We start from the raw sequence: 24,375 nt of genomic DNA, 5'->3' as shown, positions 1-24,375 counted from the left end.
ATCAGACTTGATCTTGGGCGTGACACCAAGTTTTCCCCAAAGTTAAGACATTCTCACCCCAAATCATCAAATAGGGGCATCCTGTCGCTATTATTTGACCTCCCCCAAAAGGAAAGTGGATAAGTAGCCTCACCTGAGAGCCTCCTTTAGCCGTTTGCCTGAAAGTTATGTAATCCCCTGTAAGTGTATATCTCCCTCTATTTTGGAAAGTTTCTAGCCACCTGGCAGGTACCCAATCAGATGATGCTTATTAAACTTTATCTTTCAGCCTTGCCTCTGGATTTATTGACCTCCAGTCACACCCCTCCAGGAGGATTTGAGGATCTCTGGGCTGAGATCTACAAGAAGGTCTCTCCAAAGTAAGTAGGAATAATTTGAAGGTTGAAGTTTCTTAAAATCTTAGAATTAGACATAGATTTTAATTAAATTTTATCCTTGTGCATGTGTTATATATATATATATATATATATATATATATATATATATATATATATATATACACACACACACATACACAGAGAGAGAGAGACAGAGACAGAGAGAGACAGAGAAACAGAGAGAGTGAGAGACAGTGAGAGAGAGAGAGAGAGAGAGAGAGAGAGAGAGAGAGACTAAGAGAGAGAGAGGAGATAGGGGCCCATCAGACCAGAATCTCCTTCCCTGTTTTTTCAGCAGAATGATTTTATGACCAGTCCTAGGAAGAAGGATAATAGCCAAGGCTACCTCTGTCCTCTTGGAAGTAGATTGGGGTTTATCGCTTAAATAAACAAATCACTTTTCATCATCTCTTTTTGTGACATAACTGAATGGTGGCAGTTGACTGTTGGTTCTGGCACCTCAAAAGGACACTTTGCCTCAGGAACAGCTATGACTATGTCAGTTACTTGTTATTTTTCTAGTTGGAAATAAGTATAGTTTAGATTTGAACCTAATACAACAAAATCCTCTGTCTTTTTCAGAGATTGCTGGTCTCATTTTCCAAATGTTGCTCAGATATCTATGGATTTTAAAAATCTGAGAAGGGGGAAACAAAATATGACCAAGAAAGTTATCGAAAAATCCTTTCGGAAATGGTAGCAGATAACCTGCTGCTTTTCACAAAAATGCAAAAGTGAAAACAAAAACTTCCCTACAGACTTATTTGGAATGCCAAGGACCACTTTTTGCCATTTACTAAGGTATTATTTATCTTTTTAACTAATTTGTTTTTTGCTTTAAAAGATAGCTTTTTAAAATAAGATTAAATATGAAGTGGAAGAAGGTGCAAGAAAAATGAGGAAATAAAGAAATAATGATAAAATCTCTGGACAAATATTTAAGAGCAAATAAGAGGTTTTCCTCTGAAAGTTCCACACATGGTATACATGAAAGATCTCTAAGTGTATACAGATTCTGAAATTCCAAGGGAATGACTCTCATTGACTTAACTGAGATTTATGAAAACTTTTTTTTTTCATGATCATTCAAGACAGAATGAAATCTTTGGTACTGTTGGATTATGGGTATTGTTTCCTCTGTTTTCAAAATTCAGATCTGAATTATTAAGTTTATAGAATATGAGCTGCTCTCCCATAGACAATGGATTTGTAGCCTATTTGAAAGCAGATAAAATCATAATAAAATAGTCTATTTGATACAAATTTGGTCATCAACTTATAATCAGGCTGGTGACAAAAGTGGGGTTTTCTAATTGGGTCAGCTTTATATTCTAAAAAAATATCAAATGGAATTCTTTAATATGAACATGATGTAATGGGATATCTCAAGATACCCAGTCTTTCTAAATTTAATTAAGAGAGATTGAAATTCCAATTACTAAAACCCAATTTAGCTTTCTTGTTTGGGAAGAAAAACTAGTCTGATTCCTTGACCTGATCTCAGTGTCATACCTCATGACAGTGGAACTAATCTGCTTCAGAGTGCCTGAATTATATGTGAACAAAGATAGAGAAATCAGACATTAACGTGATACTGATTTCTCAGTCCACAGAATCACTAAAGGATAGAAGTACCATAGAGGAACTTGTTGCCTTTTTTCCCCCAGTGGAAATTCAAGCCTGGCTTGGTCTTTTTGATAGACTGTGATGGAGCAAATGCTAATAAATAATAATTTAAAAAAAAGAAAAAAGATACAGAAACTGAGACTCACCAAAGCAATTTTTGTAGTTTCTGTCCTCAAAGAACTTACGTTCTTTTAACCTGTAGAGTTCAGTATTCTTCAACCAATAACGTTCAGGTAATAAATGACACTCTAGTTAGTCATTAAGCAATAATACTATTCGAGGCATTAATCAGTGACTCTCTCCTTGGAAGAACCCAGCCTGGCCACTGATGTAGCTTGGGAGATATGTTTGTATTTGATTCAGTGTCCCGGACCAATCAAGAAGTTCACACACAAGAATAATGGGTCAAGAAGAAGAAGAGAATGAGTGGAATAAACAAGAGAGAATAACTGGAGTATTATGAAGTTTAATTCAGAATCCTCTGCCAATCTTTTGAATACTGTGTGTGTGTGCGCGCGGGTGTGTGTGTGTATCTCCAGTGCCTCTTCTCTAATTCCCTTGCATACTTCAAGTTGTGTCTCAGGTATCATTTTCTATGTAAAGCATTTTCAGAACCTCTTATTCTCAGGGTATCCTTCTCTTGAAACTGCTTTGTATAACTTTGTATACTATGCCACTTTGTATCTGTGGATCTGTTATATTCTGTTTGTGCAGGTTTATTTTTTTTAATTTGGGGTCCATGGATCCCTTGGAGGTCCATGGATAGATTTCAAGGAGTCCTTGTAGGTAAATGGGAAAAATATATTTTTACTTTTACTAAACTCTAGTTGATATTACTATTTCATTCAACTATGAAGGTAGGCAACAAACCCTAATTGTATTAGGCTCTACTAGGCTTCTAAAATAGTCTATGACACAAAAAGAATTAAGAACCCTTACTCCAGCAGAATATAAGCTAGTTGGGTGACAAAGACTTTCATTTTTTTTCCCTCTTTTAATTTCCACTGTTTAGACCATGGGTAGGGAAGCTCAAGTGTGGCCCTCTGACTGATTCCAAACTTCACAGAAGTAATTGGATCCAGTTGAAGGGCCACACTTGAGGACATAGAGTGTCACATGTGGCCTCAAGGCTGCAGGTTCCCCACCCCTGAATTGAATATCCTTAGCAACTGACTAACTGTTGACAAGCCCTTCATCTGTTTAACAATCCAATAGACTTCAAAGTGTCTCAAACAGACATGCCTTCCTACTTTTTTCTCCCTCCCTGCCTCCCCCTACCTATATTGGAACATAAAAAGAGCACTTGTTGAGTAGCACACTTGTGTACAAATTCAAAGGCCCAGAATGTTAATATATGCATGAAACGTAGGTTCAAGCGGCATCTGACTATGAAAGAGGAAAAACATATCCAGTTTCCTCCTCTAAACTTGCTGCGTTCTTCAGATAAAAGGACTTTTCAGTAGTAACAAGCAGTCCCTTTCATTTTTGTGGTTTCCTTGAGTGGAAAAATTGTTTTCCAACATTGTGCGCTCCTCAGTTTTTGTTATTAAAGTCATGCCACAATGGGATATCAAACAAGTTTCCAATTGGAAAGGAAAGGCCACTGCAGGCTACTGTGGAGCATTCTCTTTGATTTCTTCCCAGGCATTACAGTTACAAATTAATTTAACTCCACAGAGCAGGTTTCCTCTGTCTGCATGCAAGTTAGCCTACAATTCACCTGCTGGCTCTCTCTCCTCATTCCCTATCTAGGCCCGTCTTACAAAATTTAGCAATTACCATGTGTCTGTAGGTGCCAATGGGCATTTTCACAAATGATCTGAGAGTCAAACACCATGATGCACCCTCCTTTACATCAGTGCTTTCATCAGAAAACTGATCTCATCCAGCATGATCCCAAGCATCTATATTTAATAAAGGAGTAGGGATGGGGGGGGGTCCTCCAAACTGGCCCTGTGTCAAGTAGCTTTAAGCCACAAGGAGGCAGGAATAGTTTCTTTGTAGCGATTAGCCATCATTCTATGATTATTCACTTTCCTTATTTACATCAAGGTAATATGAAAAGTGACATGCTGTCACTTACACTATTTCTACATCTGTGATTATTTCACAGAGAGGGAGAGAGAGAAAGAGAGGAGGGGGGGAAGGAGGGAGGGAGAGAGGGAGGGAGCAGGAAGGAGGTATTTGTATGGTATATGTATGTATATAAGCAATAAATTTTATATGTTATACATATATGTATATAAACCTATATATGTATAATATATAATTTATTATATACACAGTATGTATATGTATACATATATATGTGTATATATATATGTATACATACATATATGTATGTAGATGTATACACATATAGGAACAAACTGTTTAATCTTATTTTTAGCATATGATTATAGCTATTCTGTCTCAGAAGCAATTTTTTTTTGTCTATCAGTTTTATTCTGTTACGAATTTTGAGGAAAACATTTCATTCATAGTCTATTTTTGTTCCTTCTGATAATAAAATTCTAGAAACCAAGTGTTGCCATTTTGAGGTGTCAAAGTTAGTTTAGGATATCTGAAAAGCTTCCTAATTTATGTATATATGCACACAGGATTTTATAGACTTCATGGTGACAAAATAAACTCCAGGTCTTATTTATGGAGTCCTTCATACCTAGAGGCAGCTAGAGGGTTCATTGGATGGAGTACTGGACCTGGTGTCAGTATGATCTGAGGTGAAATTTGGCTTTTGCCACTTATTAGCCACATGACCCTAAGCAAGGCATAACCTCTGAGCACTTCAGTTTTAGCCTGTATAAAATGGGGATGACAATAATACTTATCACTCTTGGTTGTTGTGAGAATCAAAGGAGAGTGTTTGTAAAATGCTTTGCAAACCTTAAATGATTATATCAATGCTAGCTATTATCATTAGCTATTATTTCCTACATGCTTAATATTGAACCTTTGAACATCTTGACACACTAGTCTCATATAATTAAGTCTCTTTTCAGATCCAGAGGCTTGAATCAATACCAAATGTAGCCCAAGAGAGCAGGTATATCAGATTTGCAACTGGTGCGTGATCATAGCCATTGTTTCAAATTTTTCAAGCCTATTCTTTCTGATTCTTTTACATGAGTTGGAGATTAGGTCTCTGAAAAAATGTGGAGTGAAGTCAAGGAAGATCTACATGGCAGGGAAGAATAGCTGGTCTTTAGTCCGCATATATGAGAAGCCTACAATACCTCCCTCTGGCCAAGTGAATAAATGACCATGCATAGTCCCAGGCATTCTTTTGTGGAAGGGGACTGGGAACAAAAGGAATATTTATTCCTTGACACAGTGAGTAAAAATCCATAAGGTGGGAGATTTGCTCCCATGAGGAGTATTGCCTAAAGAATCCTTAAAGGGATGTGTATGTGTGTTGTGCACGTGCACACACATGTGTAGTGTTGTTTGTATGATATCACAATTCTGACAAAACAGTTTTGATGCAATGGTGAGGAAGAAAGTCAACTACAAGCTGTGAAGGAAGGAGTAAATAGAGAACAGGTGGAGTTAGTGAATATCGATTAACCTTTAAAGGATTTAACCAGTCATGTCAAAAGAAAAGTCTATCATTGAAATATAGTGTATGTAATACTTTAAAAATATGTACAACTATGCTAAAAAAAAGTAACTGATATGTCCATACCCTTTGACCTAGAGATCTCACTGCTAGGCATATACCCTAAAAGGTCAGTGATAAAAATGAATATAATATTATAAACTATTTATAGCAGAACCTCTTTATAGTAGTAAGGAACTAGAAACAAAGTAGATACTCAGTAGTGGGGTACATTAATGTAATGGAATATTATTGCATTGTTAAAAAAAGGATGACAAGAGCAGAGAGACTCATAGGAAGACATTTGTAAACTAATACAAAGTGAGACAAACAGAATCAGAAAACACACACTCCCTCTTCTCTCTCTGTGTGTGTCTCTCCATATATGTCTATAGACATATAGACAGATACATGTCTATAGACATATAGACATATACATGTCTGTGTTTATGTGTATATGTGTGTGTTTACATGTATATATGTATAATGTGTATATGTATGTATATACTGCACCAACATAAATAGAAAGTGTAACAACAAAGCAGTGATCATTGAATGATGTATAATTATAATGACTAAATTTGGTCCCAAGGAAGAGATAGGAAAAGATCTATGTTGCCATCATTGCATTTCCTTTCCTATCCAGTGAAAATTTCAATCCTTTTTTCATTTTCAAAAATGGTTTCTTTGATTCTAACTAATTCAAATACATGTAAATATGGGTGTGTTTATAATACATACAAACATACATATGCATGTTGTATATATCCGTATCTATGTATTTTCAATGGGGAGGGTATGTGGAGACAGGAAGAGATGGACAAACACAGATAATGAGAGAAGTAGGTGGGTGGGTGGAACAGTGTGCAGTACAGTAAATAGAAGCAAACTTTGGAAGACCAAGGTTCTAGTCCTATCTCTGACATATACTGCCTGTTCAGCTCTGGGAAAATTATTTCATCTCTGTTTCTCTAGGCAAATCTCAAAACTAAACCACTTAATCAATAAATACATGTATCTCCATCAGAATAAGAGGGAGAAAATGATAAAGAGTCAGAAATAATAAAGGCGAGACAGCAAATAAAATCTTATTAAGTAATATACCAACCTAGAATCATTTAAGTAAAATGTTATATGTTTTTCAATAATATAATAAGCCAATTAAAAAAAACACAACAGTAAGGCCAAAGCCAGTAGGACTCAAATATTGTGGATAACAGGTAGAACAATAGATTGGCCCACAAAATGATCAAATCAATTCATTTTGACTACCAAGAAGCAACAAAATTGAGTGAATATTATTATTATTTTAAGCAAGCAGGTGCTTAGATTGATAATTCAACAATCCAATCTACTGCTTGCATCTGAACTTTATTATAGTTGAATAAAGTAGCCTCCATTGTCATAATACATATCCTGTGATATGAACTATATAAAAAGTTAAACTATTTATGTATCATAAATATATATTTACATGTAAATAATTCCAGAGAAGATAGTGGCCATTAATTAATTTGTCTGAAATTCTACACTCTTAGTGGTTTCCTTCTGCCTTGCTACCACTGTTCCTTTTCTCTGTCATTATATCACCATCATTTTTTCACCTTTTAAAATTCTTGAAACTTTGCCTGTTTTCCTCTCTTTATTCCCTTACTGGGCAACTTTATTCAATCAGTTATTTTCAATATTACTTTCATGCAAGTAACAAGAAACAAATCTGTTTCTCTAGCCCTTACCTCAATCCCAAATATTTCCAACCAACAGTACACCTTTGTAATGATACATCACCAGTCAGCACTTCAAACAACTTGTCAAAAGTTCAATCTTTCAAAAACCTACTCTTCCTTCTGACTTCACTGTACCTATTAGTGCCATCATACCACCACCCCAAGTTTCCATCTTTAAAAAATTTATATTATTTGACTATTCCTCTCCCTTCTCAGATACAGGCAGTTATTGAACTTGTGAATTCTATGTCAGAAATATCTTTCACACCTATTCCTTGGTCTTTATACCCATGCTACCACCTTACTACCTCCTAGTCATCTACCTGCTCTATTCTAAGCACTGCCTCCCTCAAAAGTCTCTAATTTTTCGCTCTCTCCTTTATTTACCTGTACATACCACTATCACATTCATTTTATAAATAGATATGGTAATATCACTTCTTTGCACAAAACACTTGATTTTGTCCTTATTGCCCAAGGATTGTCCAAATTCCTTAGCTTAATATTCAAAACTCTCCAGAATCTGCTTCCAACTATCTTTTCATATTTACCTCATCCTTCTAGGAACTCTGAGCACCGATCAGATTGGACCATGTGATGAAGCTATTATTCTCCAAACTTTCTAACTTGTGTAAGATGATCACTTGTGTCAGCAATACCCTCTCCTTTCCATACTGTTTCAACTTTTGTGGGATTCTTACCAATTGTGAGACTCTGATATGAAGGTCTCTTCATCCAGGGAGGTTTCCTGATGCTTCCCAATTAGTAATAACCTCTACTCATTACTCACACTCAAAAATCACATAACATTTGCCTTATTCATACTTGATATTTCACATCCTTCTAACTGGGGATTATCACCATAAGTGCCAAGGCTCCCACAGTGTCTAAACTTTTTTTTTGTTTCCTGCCTGTGCCTAGCACATCACTCTTTACCCAAAAGGCATTTAAACATATTTCTTCAATTAAATCAATTCTCTCTATAGAAAACTTAATCTTTTACTACATTTATTCTAAAGACCCCCAGGGTGTTAGATATATGTAAGTCTTCTTAAGTATTCAAACATTTTTAGAACATTAAGAGACAAATTAAATTATTTACCACTTTTCTTGTCTTTGAATAGAAGCACATAATCCCAATAATAAGAAAAATGTCTATTCTTTTAGAAAACCACCTATCATTAACAATCTTCTATAATTTAACTAGGTACTGAAATTAGGTGCTGACAGAACAGAATAACTCATTAGCATTCTAAAATAGACAAATGGTAAACACAAATGTCACAAACGAAAAATTGATCTCAGTTACTTGATGGACTTGGACCCATCTTATAGAAATACAAGTAACAACATACACCTTACACAGCCTGATCTATGCACACTTTTGTAAGATTTTTTAAAAGGTGAAGTCTTAAGTGCATTTCAACATTATCTCACTCTACTTTGCAGACTGCTCTGTACTGTTGTAAAAAAAAAAAGTGCCTGGCAAACACTTCATGCTGCAAATAGGCAGAAGAAATTATTATGTCTTAGATTAAAGCAATAGAATAAGTAACCAGCAAAGCAATGTTTTAATAAGTGTGAAGTTTATTATTTTTTTATTTGCAAATAGAGAATTAGCCATTTTTAGAAAATGGATTTTTACAACTGGCATTTTTATCAAGATTCACACACACTCTCTCTCTCCACACGCGCGCACGCACACACACACACACACACACATTTCTCAAGATTGGTTTTAAGTCATGGTGGTGATAAGCTGAGCTTCTATATTAAATGATTCTTTTCATTCTAATTAATCAAGTGTTAGAAAACTGATGGGGTAATAAACTCATGAAGCTTATTACTGCCAGAGGTGGTAATAAGTGGATTTGTAAAAAGCTTCTGACACATTTACAAATGACACAAACAAATGGTTACTATGAGGAGTTGAGCTGAATGGTGTCTTTCAGGTTAACATACCCTCTCCAACTACCCCTGGGAGATATTATTGGCAAAAGAACACTAGCCTGGATGGAATATAACTCTGACCCAGAGGGGCAATCCCTATATTTCTCTGTCTGGTTATTGAATTTAATTCAAAAACTTATTGAGCCCTTATTATTTATGGGAAACTCTACTAGGTACTGAGGGTGATTCAGTGAAGGAAGTAACACAGCCAATATCATCAAGGCATTTGCAATCTAATTGAGGAAGTAAAACATATATAGATATAGATATAGATATAGATATAGATATAGATATAGATATAGATATAGATATAGATATAGATATAGATATAGATATAGATATAGATATAGATATAGATATAGATATAGATATAGATATAGATATAGATATAGATATAGATATAGATATAGATACACACACAAATACGATATGGAACCAAACATAGAGGTAACTGATGTGGAGGGCAGTGCAAAGGAATGTGTGTCTACTTAACTGTGAAGATTTGGTAAATGCCCTAAATAAGAAATGTGGCTTTTGAACTTAGCTTTGAATGATAAATCACAGCATTACAAGATCATAGATTTAAATTTGGAAGGGACTTTGGTAGACATTGATTTTTAACCCCTCATTTTTTCAGATGAGGAACCAAGAATTCCAGGAACTTGTCGTGGCATGGTAATAAGGCTAGTAAGTGTCTGAAGCAGGATTTAAACCCAGGTTTTCCTGACATCAAGTCCAACACTTTATCTACTGCAACATATGCTGCCCCATTCCCCATTGGTTGGCAAAGACATTATGGAAGTTTATTCCTAGAATGAATAAACACATAAAAGCAGAAAAGTATGATCTTTCTCTCTCTCTCCCTCTCTCTCTCTCCCTCTCTCTCTCTCCCTCTCTCTCTCCCTCTCCCACACACACACACACACACACACACACACACACACACACACACACTTCTATAAATCTTGATTTGCAAGAGATGGAAAAATCCTTTAGGTATTCTCTGGTCAAAAATCTCTAATGTAGGCATGACAAAAAACACGCCTAAATAGGTGTGTTGACAATTATATATGAACTTTGAGCACTAAACTAAGCTGAGTCAGGAAACTTTCAGAGAATAAAATTCAGACATTCCTGAGGAAGAAAGAATATGGTACCTGATAAAATTCTAATTTCTGCTTCATTTCCAGTTCTTGAGCTAGCTGGATTTCTGGCAAGGCATCGATAGATTCCATTGTCTCCTGGTTGAAGTCTACTAATCTGTAAAGCTCCAGAGGGCAATATAACTATCCGAGAATCACCAGGACTCAGAAGCAGGTCTTCTTGGTTCTTTTGCCAATGTATTGTTGGCATAGGCTCTCCTACAACCTCACATTTTAGTAATACTGTGTCTCCCATGAAGGCTGTGACAGATTCCGTTTGAGAAAGAAACCGCAATGGCCCTAGGAAACAAGGAAAAGGAAGATAGTTTATATGAAACACAATTACAATATGTATGTACAGAAAATATGATTTTTGGTTAATTATCCAATCTAAGTAAGTAATAATCAGGCTAATATTGTGGGGTCATGGGGAATACCTAAATATTGATTAATAAGGGCAGGTCCAAGAAAAAAAAAACATTTCCTACACCGATAGCAACCATCTTTGAATAATTTCTGACATGTTTTCATTAGGGTTCATTTTGAGTCAAACATTCAACTCATTATGCCTAAATGAAAAAAGGCTTTGTAATCCACTTTGAAAGAAGCCCTATAAATGATGACATGTGTGAGGAAATCTCAGTGAGGGAAGTTGTAGAAAAGGATCCTGCCTGAAAGGGGTGAGAAGAAGTTGGATTAGATGGCCTGTGAGTTCCCTTCCACATGAAAATCTAGGCTTCTACAACTTGCTTAGTCATGTAACTGGACCGTTGGAATAGCAACAGACATGATAAAAGAGCTGGTTTAAATCCTCTTTATATCTCAACATGTGACAGGAGCTTTTAAGGCTACTCCTCACTACTTTTTCTCTCTGTCTCTGTCTTCCTCTGATTTTCTCTCAGTCTCTCTCTGCTTCTCTGTCTCTAGCTCTCTCTTTCCTTCTCCCTTCCACCTGTTACTGGTTTTCCATTATGTAAATATAGATATTTCTGCTAACAAGGTTGTAATAGACATTAAAGAAATGCCGCATAAATCCAAGAAATTAATGTCTTCAATATCCTAAGTTTACCGGATTTCTACAAGCAAAATTATAATAAGTCTAATACTTAGGAAAAAATATTGAAATTCTTGACCACCTCAATCCTACCTTCTCTACAACACTACAGATTGATCAGCACAACCTAATACCATCCACACCTCTAATTCCCTTCTCCTCATTTAGGTCTCAATTTAAAGTCAGAATCTATATCTCTGCTGGACCTACCACTGGGTGAAAGCCAAAAGAAATCAATTAACAAATGTACTGGCTCATTACTCAAAGTCCAATCTGTAGACTTTCTGTGTAGCCCAGTCTAGATTCTACTAAAAAAAAAATCCTGCATAAAATCAGTACTGATTAACATAAATATGAGTTGTAAGTATGTACTTAAAAAGACAGGACTTTTCAGAATGGTACATGGAAAATTGTAGGGTTTAAACATTTGTACAAAGCTGGCAATTTTCAAAATGCTTTCCGACGGCTTTTTAGGAGCTCCCTGCACCCAGCATTTTCCCACCAAGTTATCCGTACTGTAATTCCCCATTTTGCATCCAAATAAAACAGTGAATGCTAATAAACAGATTTTTTGAGGGAGAATGCAGACGTCTTTCCCCTTAAGATCAGATAACACTTGCATCTTATAGGACAGGCTAAGGCCTACTTTTATAATACATTGGTAAGCCACTAAGACACTTCTAGTTCAACTAACATTTATTAAGGCCCTACTGCATGCAAGATATGATATGAGAAATTGAGGATTCAATTTTTTAAGTGACTGCACATAAAAAATATATAATTTGCTAGTTGTAGTCTTGGATTATGGTGAATGGAACTGACCTAATAAGTTCTAAACACTCCTACAGTTAAGTAAAATTAGTATGTGCATATGCACGTGTACATGCATGTGTGTGTGTGTATTCAGTGAGTGAAATCTGAACAAATCATTTCTTTGCTAAAAAATTCAGAGTAATACAGATTGAGTGACAAACTCATTGCCATTTAAAACTAATTTTAAAAGCAGTATTTTCTGATCTCAATATATACTATATATCTATTTGACATATGGAATTAGCAGCATCATTTGTAACATTTGTTTTCTCTACAAATAAAACCCAGCTTATTGAAAATTAATTCATAGTCTCAAATGTCATTACCATTGAAGTTATCTCTAATATCACAATAGATTTAAATATTTGTATCTTATTAGATTGTACCAAATGCACAGGCATTGGAAAAGACAAAGCAGTTATAGGCTAGAAATTTCATAAGCTAAATCTTCAAGGAACACATAAGAGCACAAAGTATTGTTGACTTTAATTTAGAGATACTCATAAGAAAGAAATATACTATTTTCAATATTGTTTTAGGGCAGTTCAAATGATCTTTATGAGCTTCTTCAAAGGCTATGACATTAAAATGTGAGTGTGGAAGACACTGAATAACTGAATACTTTAAATATAAATTCAAGGAGAAAGAAAAGAAATTGAGGGTAGAACAAGAGTGATAGTTTGAGATACCTAAGGGATGAAAGTACTGAAAGTGTCTATAGAGACAAAGACCAGATTTAGGAGAAAGCAGGCTCAAGGAAAGGGGAAGAAAAATAAATTATGATCAAAAAGAGTAATTTCAGTGTTTGACATTATGAAATTAGAATGGTCATGAGTCATGGTAAACTCTAAGCAATGGCAGCTTTGGTGGAATAAAGTGAAGTTTCTGGCATTTGAGGACATTGATAAAATGGGAGTTTTTTGAAGGTTATTAACATATATATTGGAATTCCCAAGTCTAAAGCTAGGACTATAGGAGAAGAGGAAGCCTTGGATTTCTTAAAGCCTTGAATTCTTTGGGGGGACAAGAGCCATATTATAACAAAGATGCAGACAACACAATATATTTGGGTGAAGTAAAAGGAGCAAAGTTGAAGAATAGTGGAAACAGACAGAATGTTGTAAGTGGAAATAAAGAGAAAGCTGTCTCCTCCTCCTGGCCCAGTAAATTAAGGATGATTAGAGAAGGAAGCAGAAAAAGACACTTCTAGAGAAAGCCAGGTTTCCTTTAGTATCAAAATATAGAAAACATATGAGATATAGAAGCCTAGTATGAAAGACCATATGCTTATATTAAAACAAAAATTGCAGAGCAAACAATAGAAACTCAGAGTAGATGGATTGTGAAAGGGACAACCAGAGGTAAAAAATGAAGAAAATGTGAGAAAGAGTAACTAGGGCAGGGGTGGGGAACCTGAGGTCCCTTAATAAAAGGATTTGATCTGTGAACTTTGGATTCAGTCAAAGGGCCGCACTTGAGGACCTAGAGGACCACATTTTATCCATATTTGACATCTGAGGAAAAGCCATCTTGCAGAGAAGTGACTTACCCATGGTTATATGGCTAGTTAATGATGAATGGATTTTAGACTCAAACCTAGGTCCCCTACTGTTTTCACTACTTAAATGAATGTGTCATAGCCCATGAAAATTGATTCAAAAGAGAAGTCTCATACACATGCACTAATCAATTGAAACAATGCTGGAAGAAACATTCTATGTCCCACTATGACTTGTTGGAGATTTGAGAAAAGTTGACTTTGATCTATGAGGTTTAGTAAATTTAAAGCAACAACAACAACCCTTTAGTAATATTGATTTATGATGATATCTTGGTCTTACATCTCATCTCCCCAACTTTTAAAGGGCTTAGATGAACTTATTCTCCTTTTTGGCAGAGTGGATAGAATCCTAGTAGACTTGGAATTAGAAACACCTGGGTTGGAATTATGCCTCAGACACATTTTAGCATTGAATCCTGGGTAAATCACTTAACCGTTCTCAGCCACAACTTCTCCAGCTATAAACTGAGTAAAATGCTATCAACAGTAAGTTCCTTGCTAGTAGGGGATGTTGCAATGATTGTATCTGGATTCCTAGCAACTCTCAGAGTGCCTGATATAAATTAGGAACTTGATAAATGTTTGTTGACTCATTTATTACCTCATAGGTGAATGAGGATCAAATGAGATAATCTGTACTTTGCAAATCTTAAATACTGCATAAATCCATCAATTGTTCTCATTGTCATCATCCCCCTCCTCCTCCTCCTCCTCTTCCTCCTCATAATCATCACCTTCCCACAGAACCCAACACCATTTCAAGTATTGGGGTAGCACTTAAATATTAATTAAATTAAATTGCATCAAATTTTAGTAGCCAAGACTGAAGTAATATGTTTTGTAAAGGAAAACTAAAACACACACTTACATGGAGATTGTTACAAGCCTACCATCAATATCTTTGGGGATCACCCAATCAAAAGCCAAGAAAGGAATGCAGACAAAATGGGAAGTAACAATTCAAGTTGTTGTATTTATGTTGCTGCTCAGTAAAATACCTGATGGGATTATGGGGTTCCTTCTTAGCAAATCATGGCCAGAGTTGAAATGCATACTCAGTACAAGTGCTAACATGCACATCTGTATTCACAGAAATGCCTGAATGTTCAAGCCAATATTTTCTGTGTCATTTATGAAATGGCTATGAAAGGGTTAAGCTAACTTTTTCACTTCCATATTTAGTTTAAGAGAAAGAAAGCAGTCAGGTGTTAGATTTATTCAAGGAATGTTTCCATTAACCCAACCTTTGACCAATTCTCAAACTCTATGCTTAGAACTGACAAAATTATTCAAATTTTGTAACTGTCTAAACAATTGCAGTCATATATTAGTAATGATTATATTATCATTAGCCCAGAAAGTACAGATATTATGAGACAAGAACATAGAATTTGTGAGAACTGATTCTCACAAAAGTCTTTGATTTACTAACAAGCCTAATATCAATTCAAATAGCAATTTAAAAAAAAATCAATTGATTATTTATGTGTTGTGCTTTATTAACTACTTTTCAAAGTCTATTAAATGGTAGACAAAGGAAGACAGCCAGGAGGAATAGGCAGCTCTCAAGAGTGAAATTCTGAAGACACAAAATGAAACAATTCTATTGAGCAGCATGAGTCAAAGTTATCTAAACAGAATTATGTGGTTACCCAAGGAATTATTTGGCCAATTTAGAACACATGTACAGAAGGCAGAGGCAAGGACATGGGATGAATAAAAAAGCATGGCACAGGGCTCTAAGAATACTGTCAGAAGTGATGAAGCTTGACATGGGTTAAGGTTAGTTAAAATGCTAAGGATAACAAAAAGGTATATGAAGAAAAAAGTTATCCAGAGGAATAGGAGAGAAATTTTTTAAAAATGGATAGAATCATTATTCAGAAGGAATGGAAAATAACAACCCGCAACACAGAAAAGGCAGACCCACTCAGTTCCTTCTTCTTTTTTTGCTTCTGCTTTTTCTGCTAAGAATAATCTTGGACTGGAAGAAAAAAAATGGCTAATAGGGTATTGATATACAGGATATCAGGGGTATAATGACACTATATTTGCTGCTCTGGATGAGATTGTGTTACCTGTCCCAAGTGAGTAACATCCTAGGGTACTGAAACAACTAGAAGATATGAGTGCTGAAATATTGATTTTTCCCTTTAAAAGAAATAAAGAGGTGTTCCAGACCTAAGAGATACAAATGTGTCAATTTTTAAAACAAAAGTGAGGAGAAGAAATTGAAATGTCAACCAAACAACATTAGGTATGCCTTATATTAATGATAAAATTCGAAAACATATCATTTAAAAGCTAGTGAACAGCTAGAAAAGAACCACTTTATCACAAAGAGGCTTATTCAAGAATATATCAATGCCAGAATATTCTTATTTCATTTTTTTTCTGACAAGGCTCATAGATCAGAGGAATGGTCCAAATATAATTTACCTCAATTTCAGAGAATCATGTGACATAGGTCCATATGCTATCCTTGTGGGTAATACATGGGAATATGTTCTAGACAGTGCTACAGGTTTGGGGATTTGGGAATGACTGACTTGCATGACACAAAGAGTAGATTTAGTGATTCCATGTCTTCAATGGAATGCCCCCCAGGATTTGTGCCTGGCTCTACCCTGTTCAAAATTTGAACAATCACTTGGATAAAATTAAAAATGGAATGCTTATTGAATTTTTAGAGGACATAAATCAGTGAATGATAAGAAAAGAACTACATGAATGAATAAATGAATGAATGATAAACAAAAACATGTATTAGACATTTGTTCTTCAGTTGTGTCTGAAACTTGGTGGTGCCATTTGGGGTTTTCTTGGCAAAGATACTAAAATAGTTTGCCATTTACTTCTCGAGCTCATTTTACAGAGGAGGAAACTGATGTAAATGGGGTTAATTGACTTTCCCAGGTTCATACAGCTAGTAAATATGTGAGGTCAGTTTTGAACTCAGGAAGATGAGTCTTCCAGACTCTACTTCTTGCACTTTATCCACTGTGCCACCAAGATATCCTATTAAGCACTTACTACTCTGTTAAGTGCTAGAGTTAAATGATAGAGATACAAATACAAAAAGCAAGAGAGGCCTAGAACTCAAGAATGTTACATTCTAATAGTGAATAAGCAAGTAGAGGAGTAGTGGCAAGGGAAGTGTGTGAAATCAAAGGGATAGTAAGTACAGTCAAAGTGAATTTGATTGATGTCTTTTCTGAGAATATTAGAGTTAGTTTGATTAGTACTTCCATAGCAAGACATTGAAGGGAACAGAGGATATGTAGTATGGGAAAAAAGATTGTGGGAAAGGATATGTTGGGGGATGCATATATATGTTTATATATGTGAAAACTCAAGAATCAGTAATGTAGGAGCCTTGTAAAGACTGATAATGATATTAGGACAAAAAGAGATGATGATGGGCTAATATGTTTAGTTAAAATTAAAATGATGCAATAAAATAGAGACGCATTACAAGTCTTATATTTAGGTTCAAAAATAGAATCCACAAGGGTAAGGCAGGAGAGGCAGGGCTAAACAGCAATTTGTATGACAAAAAATTAGGGGTGGTAGTGGATTGCCATCTCCATGTAATTCAATAGTATGATATGACAAACAAAAAAGATCATATCATAAGTTTAATGAAAATATATAGAAACCAGGAAGAGGGAAGTAATAGTTCCATCATAACTCTAGTTAGAACATATCTGAAGTGTTATGTTTCTCTCTGGGTACTACATTGTAGGAAACATTGATAAAATACATTAGGTCCAAAGGAAGACAAGCAAAATAATGAAGATCATAACATATATGAGTTAGGTGAAAAGTCAAGGGGTGTTTAAACTGAAGAGGGGATGAGTTAAGGAGGATATAATAGATATCTTCAATTATGTGAAGAGGTAGCTAGTGGAATACAGGTTCATTGTTTCTTTTTTTTTCTGCAGAGAGAAGAATTAGAAGCCATGGCTTAAAGTTACAAAGGAAGATTTAGGCTTGATATAAAGAAAAAAAGCTAACATCCTTCCTTATTCTGACTCAGTCTTAGCTTTCTAGGCATATTTCACATTACTCCGCTTCACTCAATGATTTTGTCAAATTGAACTAATTGTTGCTCCCCAAATTCAACATGTAATTTCCCAATTCCATGATTTTCCTTTATGCTGGCTCCCCTCTCTGACTAGAAGCAGCTGTTCCTCTCTTTTGTCTCTTAGAGCCTTCTTAATCTAATCATTTTTATTTATTTATCTCTGTTTATCCTATCTTAATTCCAGGAGAGTATAAGTTCCTGGACAGTAGAGAATATTTTCTTTTCTTTTCTCTATTCATTGTTTGCCATAGCATCTTGCACATAGTAGATAATTAATGGTTTCTGAGTGAATTACTGCCATCTGAAAGTGCAAAGGGCTATCAATGGAGGTAAGTTGTTTCTCCTTTTACAGGAGCTTCAAGAAAGGCTGGAAGACCACCTGCTGGGTACATTGTAAATGGGCGTGGGGTTCCTTGATTAGCTATAGTTGTAAATTGCCAGTGCCCAAAGATTTCTGATGGGGTTTAGACTGTGGGAATCTCCTTGGACCCCAAAAGAATTTGGGTCCTATTTGTTTGAGGGGGGAATGATGAGGGCACAGTCTCTGGGAATCCCTTTGAACCTGGAGTACAGTCTCTGGGAGCCCCCTTGAACTCTCTTTGAGTCTTCCAACTGGTTCCGGCCTTCCCCTAAGGCCATGGGCCTTACATTATCATTGGGCCCAAGTCACTGCCTAGCCTAGCCCTCTATTGTCCAGCTGTTTCCCACCTTTAATCCTGATCAAAATATCTATCCCCTAGCTCTGTTACCCTAGCCCTCTACTGTCTGTCATTTCCATGTAGCCTTCAGCTATTTCCCACACTGGAGTCTGACCTCATCTCAGTCCCATCAAGCTCCTCCTTAAGTCCCTCCCTAAACCCCTCCTCTAGTCACCCCAGACCACCCCTCAATCCCTCCTATAATCTTTGTGTATATAATCTCCATCTTGCCTCCATGAAGGTGCTCAGATTCAATCTTGTTCAGTAGATTGAATCTGGTCTGCTTGTGAAAACAGGCATCACAAAGGGTGGGATTTCTTAAGACAACCCATTATGGCAAACCATTAATAAACTTTGTCTTTTCCCTTGGCTGAGAAGTCGAATTCTTTCAGCAGTATTGACCTGGCGTGTCAATACTTTGGGGTGTTGAGCACCCCTCAACCCCAAACGTCTTCATTTCTATAGATGCCCTGAATTGATGTGATTGAGCTCTCTCTATGCATTGTTTGGAAGTCCAAAAATACTAGTAACTGAGTAACGGTACAGTTGATGAGAAATGGGGAAAGGACATTATTTCAGCTATTGCTAAGAAAACTAAAAGAAAGTTGCATGTAAACAGAATCAGCTGGTAAATTTCTTTGGCAAAGCACACCCTTTTTCACATATTCCTTTCAACCAGCCTTTTTCTGAAACCTTTTAGGTGGTCTATGTTATTCATTTGAACTTATTTCGAACTGCTTGCATATACTGACATAGGGAGAGGGAATATATCCTGGCCTCTTCATCATCCTAGGACATGCCCTGCTCACTGCAGTGCCTCTTTCTGGGGAAAGAGAAGCATTTTGAAAAAAAGGAAAGCTACTCAGTCTTTTCAGTCACAAGGGACCAAGAAAAAAACCCACTAAAAACATTGTTTCATACACTTACGTTATGTTCTATTATGGCTTGAAAATGACTATATATTTTCAAACTAGAACACACTGAAAATTCTCTCATCATATCCCTTGGTGATCTCCCTATCCTCTGGAACTACAGAGGCTAGCAAGCAGTGGTTATACTGCATATAACTAAAGGACTAGATGAATTTTCACAGAATGCTCTGGATTTATCCAACAGGATTACTGTCACTAAGGTAGTGGGAACATAAATAACAGAAGCATCATTTTTTTTTCACTTGGGCTTCATTCTTTATGAAGGCAAAAAATGAGCCAAAAATCACCATGGCAATGAATGAAGGGCCGTTAAAGCAACAGCAACATCAAAATAAGTAGTTCTCAGATTTAGAAAAGCAAGAACAGTAATCATTACAACTACCTCCTCTACAATACTTTCACACCCACACACATACTCATATATACACACTACAATTGGAATAATTTCCTTCAGATTCTATGCATGCTAGGGGAAAAAAAGTTTATCTGTCTTGGAAGTATACAAATGATTATTTTAACTAAAAGCTATCTCTCTCTTCTTCAAGAAACACTGAGAATTAAGCATTTCATACTCTAGGCTTATTGCAAGGTTTTCTTTCTCCAGGGAAGTATCTTTCCCACTCATTTTCCCCTAGTGTGGGCCTACCCCGGTCTTTAAAATTCTAATCTGAAAATGGCTAACTCCTCTGTTTTGCCTTCTAGCCTGCTTGGCAGACTATCAGGATCCCCATCTCTCTACACAGAAGGTCTAATTATTAAGCAATTAAAGTTCATTTAATAAAAAAGAGCTTATCATTTGGGGGACAGGCCTTGGGGTTGGAAACATGCCTTACATCTAAATATTCAGCAATTTGCTCACATTCAGCACTACTGCCAGAGGACAGTGACTTTAAATGCTTTGTTTGCTTCAAATTAAAGCCTGTAGGGTAATTCACCTCAAAGTAAGACCTTATTTGCCTCCCTCTAACTCACACAGTAGCAAAAGAGCAAGGAATAGAGGGAAGCAAAAGGAGCAATTCCGTGAGTCTTAGTTCTCTGAGGAATTTAAAAGAGGAAAAACTGAGGTGGACAATGAACTGTCAGAAATTTCTTTCAGAATGTCTTTTCTGTATTCTCTATATTATGCTTTCCTCTCTACCCTCTTAAAGTTATGGTTTCACGTTTTCTAATTCTTTTGTGCATGGAGAGAGCATATTTGTTAGTTTTTATTGTACTTTTGAAAGACTACCCAAAGAGTCATGACATGAGCATCAATGAATGTTGAAAGATTAATTGTGTATAGAGAAAGGCTTGCAATTAGGAAGACCTGGATTCAAATCTACCCTTAGAAGGTTACTGTTTGTGTGAATTTAGCCTGATTACTTAAATTTTACAAGCTTCAGTTTTCTCATTTGTAAAATGGAAATGAAAATCCTAATACAGGTTTATTGAAAGGATCAAATTAAATAACAAAGTAAAAATACCTTGAAAACCTTAGGGTTTTCTTTCTCTCCCTCCCTCCCTCCACCCCCCCCCCACCCCAGCAACTTGATAGTTTGAAGGCTAGATAAACAGCATAATATAGTGAATATATCAGAAACAGACCTTTCAATTCATTGTTATATGGAATTCTCAGAGAGGCAAGTCTTTCCACCAAGGCAGATCAGCACCTACTCTGTGATCTATAAACTTTTTAGAGCACTGAAAGGCTAAGTGACTTCGAGGAAGACATATAGCTAGTGCTGTCGGAGGTAGGATTTAAACACAGATGTTCTGAATATCAGACCAGTTCTTTGTTTACTATGTCAAGTTGCTTGAATGCAGTATCTAAATATTAATAAATGTCTACATACATAAATATCAGTTGTTCAACAAGAACATTTGATTCAACAGAAGAAAATGAAGACTTACAGGCTGTTTAACGATAGTGTTTCCCACACATATATTAAATTTGTTCATGATTCCTTTGAAAATACAAGAAAAGAAATAACACCGTTCCATGGATATTTCATAAATAAACAAGTGAGACAAAAAAAGTTATATGCTTGCTAATGGTATTCACCACTCTAACAGCAGAGCATCGGAGAGGAATCTAGGAATAAGAGAACATCCCTGGAAAGCAAAAGTAACTTTTTTGTGCATGGCAACAGTACAGAAACATTATGCTTGATTATTTTTCTTTGTCACAATGTTTTTTTTTTCCCTTTATCTTAGATTTAGTGGAGAAGGGGAAAGGTTGAGGAAGGGGTAGCAATAGTCTTGCAAAAATGGAGTATTGAATTTATTTTAATGAATTGCATAACTGAGATGAGAAAGTCCAGAAGCATGAACAAATAAATGGGGGAGTTTTGAAAATATTGTGCAAATTTTTTATATATAGTTTAAAAGCAAGCTGTATGACAGATATTCTTGGTTTCATACACAATCATATTTTTTGTTTTCTGCATTCCACATAGAAATGTTCTTTTGGTGATTAATTTCAGAATACAAAATAACATTTAAAAAAAAGAGGTCCCACAAAGGAACATAAGTGGGATATGGAGAATTAAGTGTAAGGAATGGCAAGTAGGCTACTATGGCTGGATTATAAAGTTTGTGGAGAAAATGCAAGTTGTAAGAGGATTGAAAAGAACAGAAGGAGGAAAATCATAAAGAAGTATAAATGACCAAAACAAGGAGTTTATATTCAGTCTTAGATGTACTAAAGAGCTAATGAAATTTACTGAGATTGTGAGAGGATAACAAGGTCATACTTATGCTTTAATAAAATAACTTCAGTAGTTGCCTGGAGTATAGATTGCAGTGAGTTAAGAGATAAATCAGAGAGACCCTTTAGAAGGCCTTTGCAATAATCCAAGGAAAAAGATGATGCCCTGAACTAAAATGGCAGCTATGTGAAAGAGAGAGAATGGGGCACATGGAAAATACATTGTGGAGCTAGAAATGACAAGATGTGGCAGCTGATTGCCTACATAGCATCACTGAGAGTTAATAGTCAAGGGTTACACCTACCTTGCTAACCATGGTGACTGAAAGGATGGTGGTGCCTGTCATCAATAGAGATATTTAGAAGATGGGTGGGTTTTGTAGGAAAAAATAATGACTTCTATCTTGGATATATTGAATTTGAGATTATTATAAATCATTTATTTAGTAATGACCAATAGAGAGTTCACAATGTGTGAATGGAGTTCAGGAGATAGACTAGGGCTAACTATGTAGATCTGAGAATCATCAGTATAGGAATGATTAAAAAGTAATTTTAACTTGGGGCAGCTAGGTGGCGCAGTGAGTAGAGCACCGGCCTTGGAGTCAGGAGGACCTGAGTTCAAATCTGGCCTCAGACACTTGACACATGTACTAGCTGTGTGACCTTGGGCAAGTCACTTAACCCCAAATGCCCTGCAAAAAAAAAAAAAAGTAATTTTAACTGAATTGAACTGTGGCCATATTACAATTGAATTTGTGATGTGAGTTAATTTGTGATCCTGTTTCTTAAGTCTATGTTATTACTTGTCCTTTTCATTTGATTAAATTTGGCCACGGGGAACTCATCACTGAATTATGACTATAGACCAATGCCCAGGTAAGTATCATAATTTCCTCTCCTCTAATCTCAGAATTCTTACCAAATGACCGTATTATGGTTTTGACCCAGTTAGAGATGCATCCATGGAGAGAATTGTAGAGATAAGAAGATCGCAAGAAGTTACCAAGCACCAGGGAAGCTGCTAACAATGTGTGAAATTTCTCACTAAGAGAGTTTAATCTTTAGCACAAACTAGAACCTATTTAGCAACATCCATGGTGAAAACTAGTCTCAGGAACAGTTCAGCTTTTCATATTACCTCAAGTTAGAGATGACTAAAAGTCAGTCTATATACTATGGACCAGTTGGGATCTAGCTAAACTCTCTTGTTTTCTCTATCCTTCATTGACCTTCAAGTCTTAGTAAATGTAATGCTTTCTCAATCACTTATACTTATCTTATACAATTATACAAGTCTTGATACCTTTATTCACCTCTGCCCCTAATTCTTTTCTTTATAAGCACAATTATGTAATCTTTTATTGAGTGCCTACTGTGCTACCCCAAATCAGCTTTGATTCAATGTATGAATTCAACTGACATTAAGAAAAGGTCAGATCGTGGGAGACGAGCTGGGAGAAAGCTGGGCGCCCGAAACCGGCAGAGATCCCCAGGCCTCCCAACACAGGACGGCAGTCTCTGGGAGCGACGAGAGGCAGCGCAACGCCACCAGCCGCGAAAACACCCAGCCCTGCCGCTTGAAAAACCCAGGATCTCGGCCTCTTGAACTTCCGGAAGACTCAATGGCTAGGTAAGCGGCTCTAACCCCTCCCCCCCTCACCCAGAGAATTCCTCGGGAAAAAAAAAAAAAGAGAACTGAAACAGAGGAGAGAGTAGCGGGGCTTCACAGGACAAATACTAGAAGCTCATTAGTCCCAGAGGGGAAGAGTCGGCAGGGGGCCAAGCCAGGAGCCCAGACGTAACCTTGCTCCCCCAGGGGAAGCGCCAGTCATCAGCTCAAACAACAAACAGCTGAGACCATTGCTGAAAAGCAAGTGCTGGAGAGCACCCATAGGGAGTGAGACGCCAGGGAGCCAGACCCCTCCCCCACACCTCAGGAAACTGAAGGTTATAATTTTAGACTCACAACCCCCAGAATAAGAAAGCTGGGACAGAAAGCCCTGAGTCTCACAGATAGAAATTCATTCTAACGCCAGCAAAAGGCAATCCAACATGAAGAAGAACACAAAAAAAACCGAGGACAATAGATTCTTTTTATGGAGACAGGCAGGATCAAAATAT

The 24,375-nt window shown here is 36.3% G+C and overlaps 1 protein-coding gene across 1 annotated transcript in view; it reads right to left on the bottom strand.

Annotated features, from left to right (window-relative positions):
• The window catches only part of DCC (DCC netrin 1 receptor), a 1,016,863-nt gene that overhangs the window by 779,256 nt on the left and 213,232 nt on the right, over positions 1-24,375 (bottom strand). Inside the window, exon 4 of the mRNA XM_036763165.1 lies at positions 10,436-10,720. Within this exon, the coding sequence (XP_036619060.1) occupies positions 10,436-10,720 (285 nt within the window). The remainder of the gene's footprint in view (positions 1-10,435; positions 10,721-24,375) is intronic.

Source organism: Trichosurus vulpecula, chromosome 1 (genome assembly GCF_011100635.1).
Source record: "Trichosurus vulpecula isolate mTriVul1 chromosome 1, mTriVul1.pri, whole genome shotgun sequence".
In the NCBI taxonomy this organism is placed as follows: domain Eukaryota; kingdom Metazoa; phylum Chordata; class Mammalia; order Diprotodontia; family Phalangeridae; genus Trichosurus; species Trichosurus vulpecula.
The sequence above is the reverse complement of the archived record's forward strand: the minus strand, read 5'-3'. Positions and strand labels throughout refer to the sequence as shown.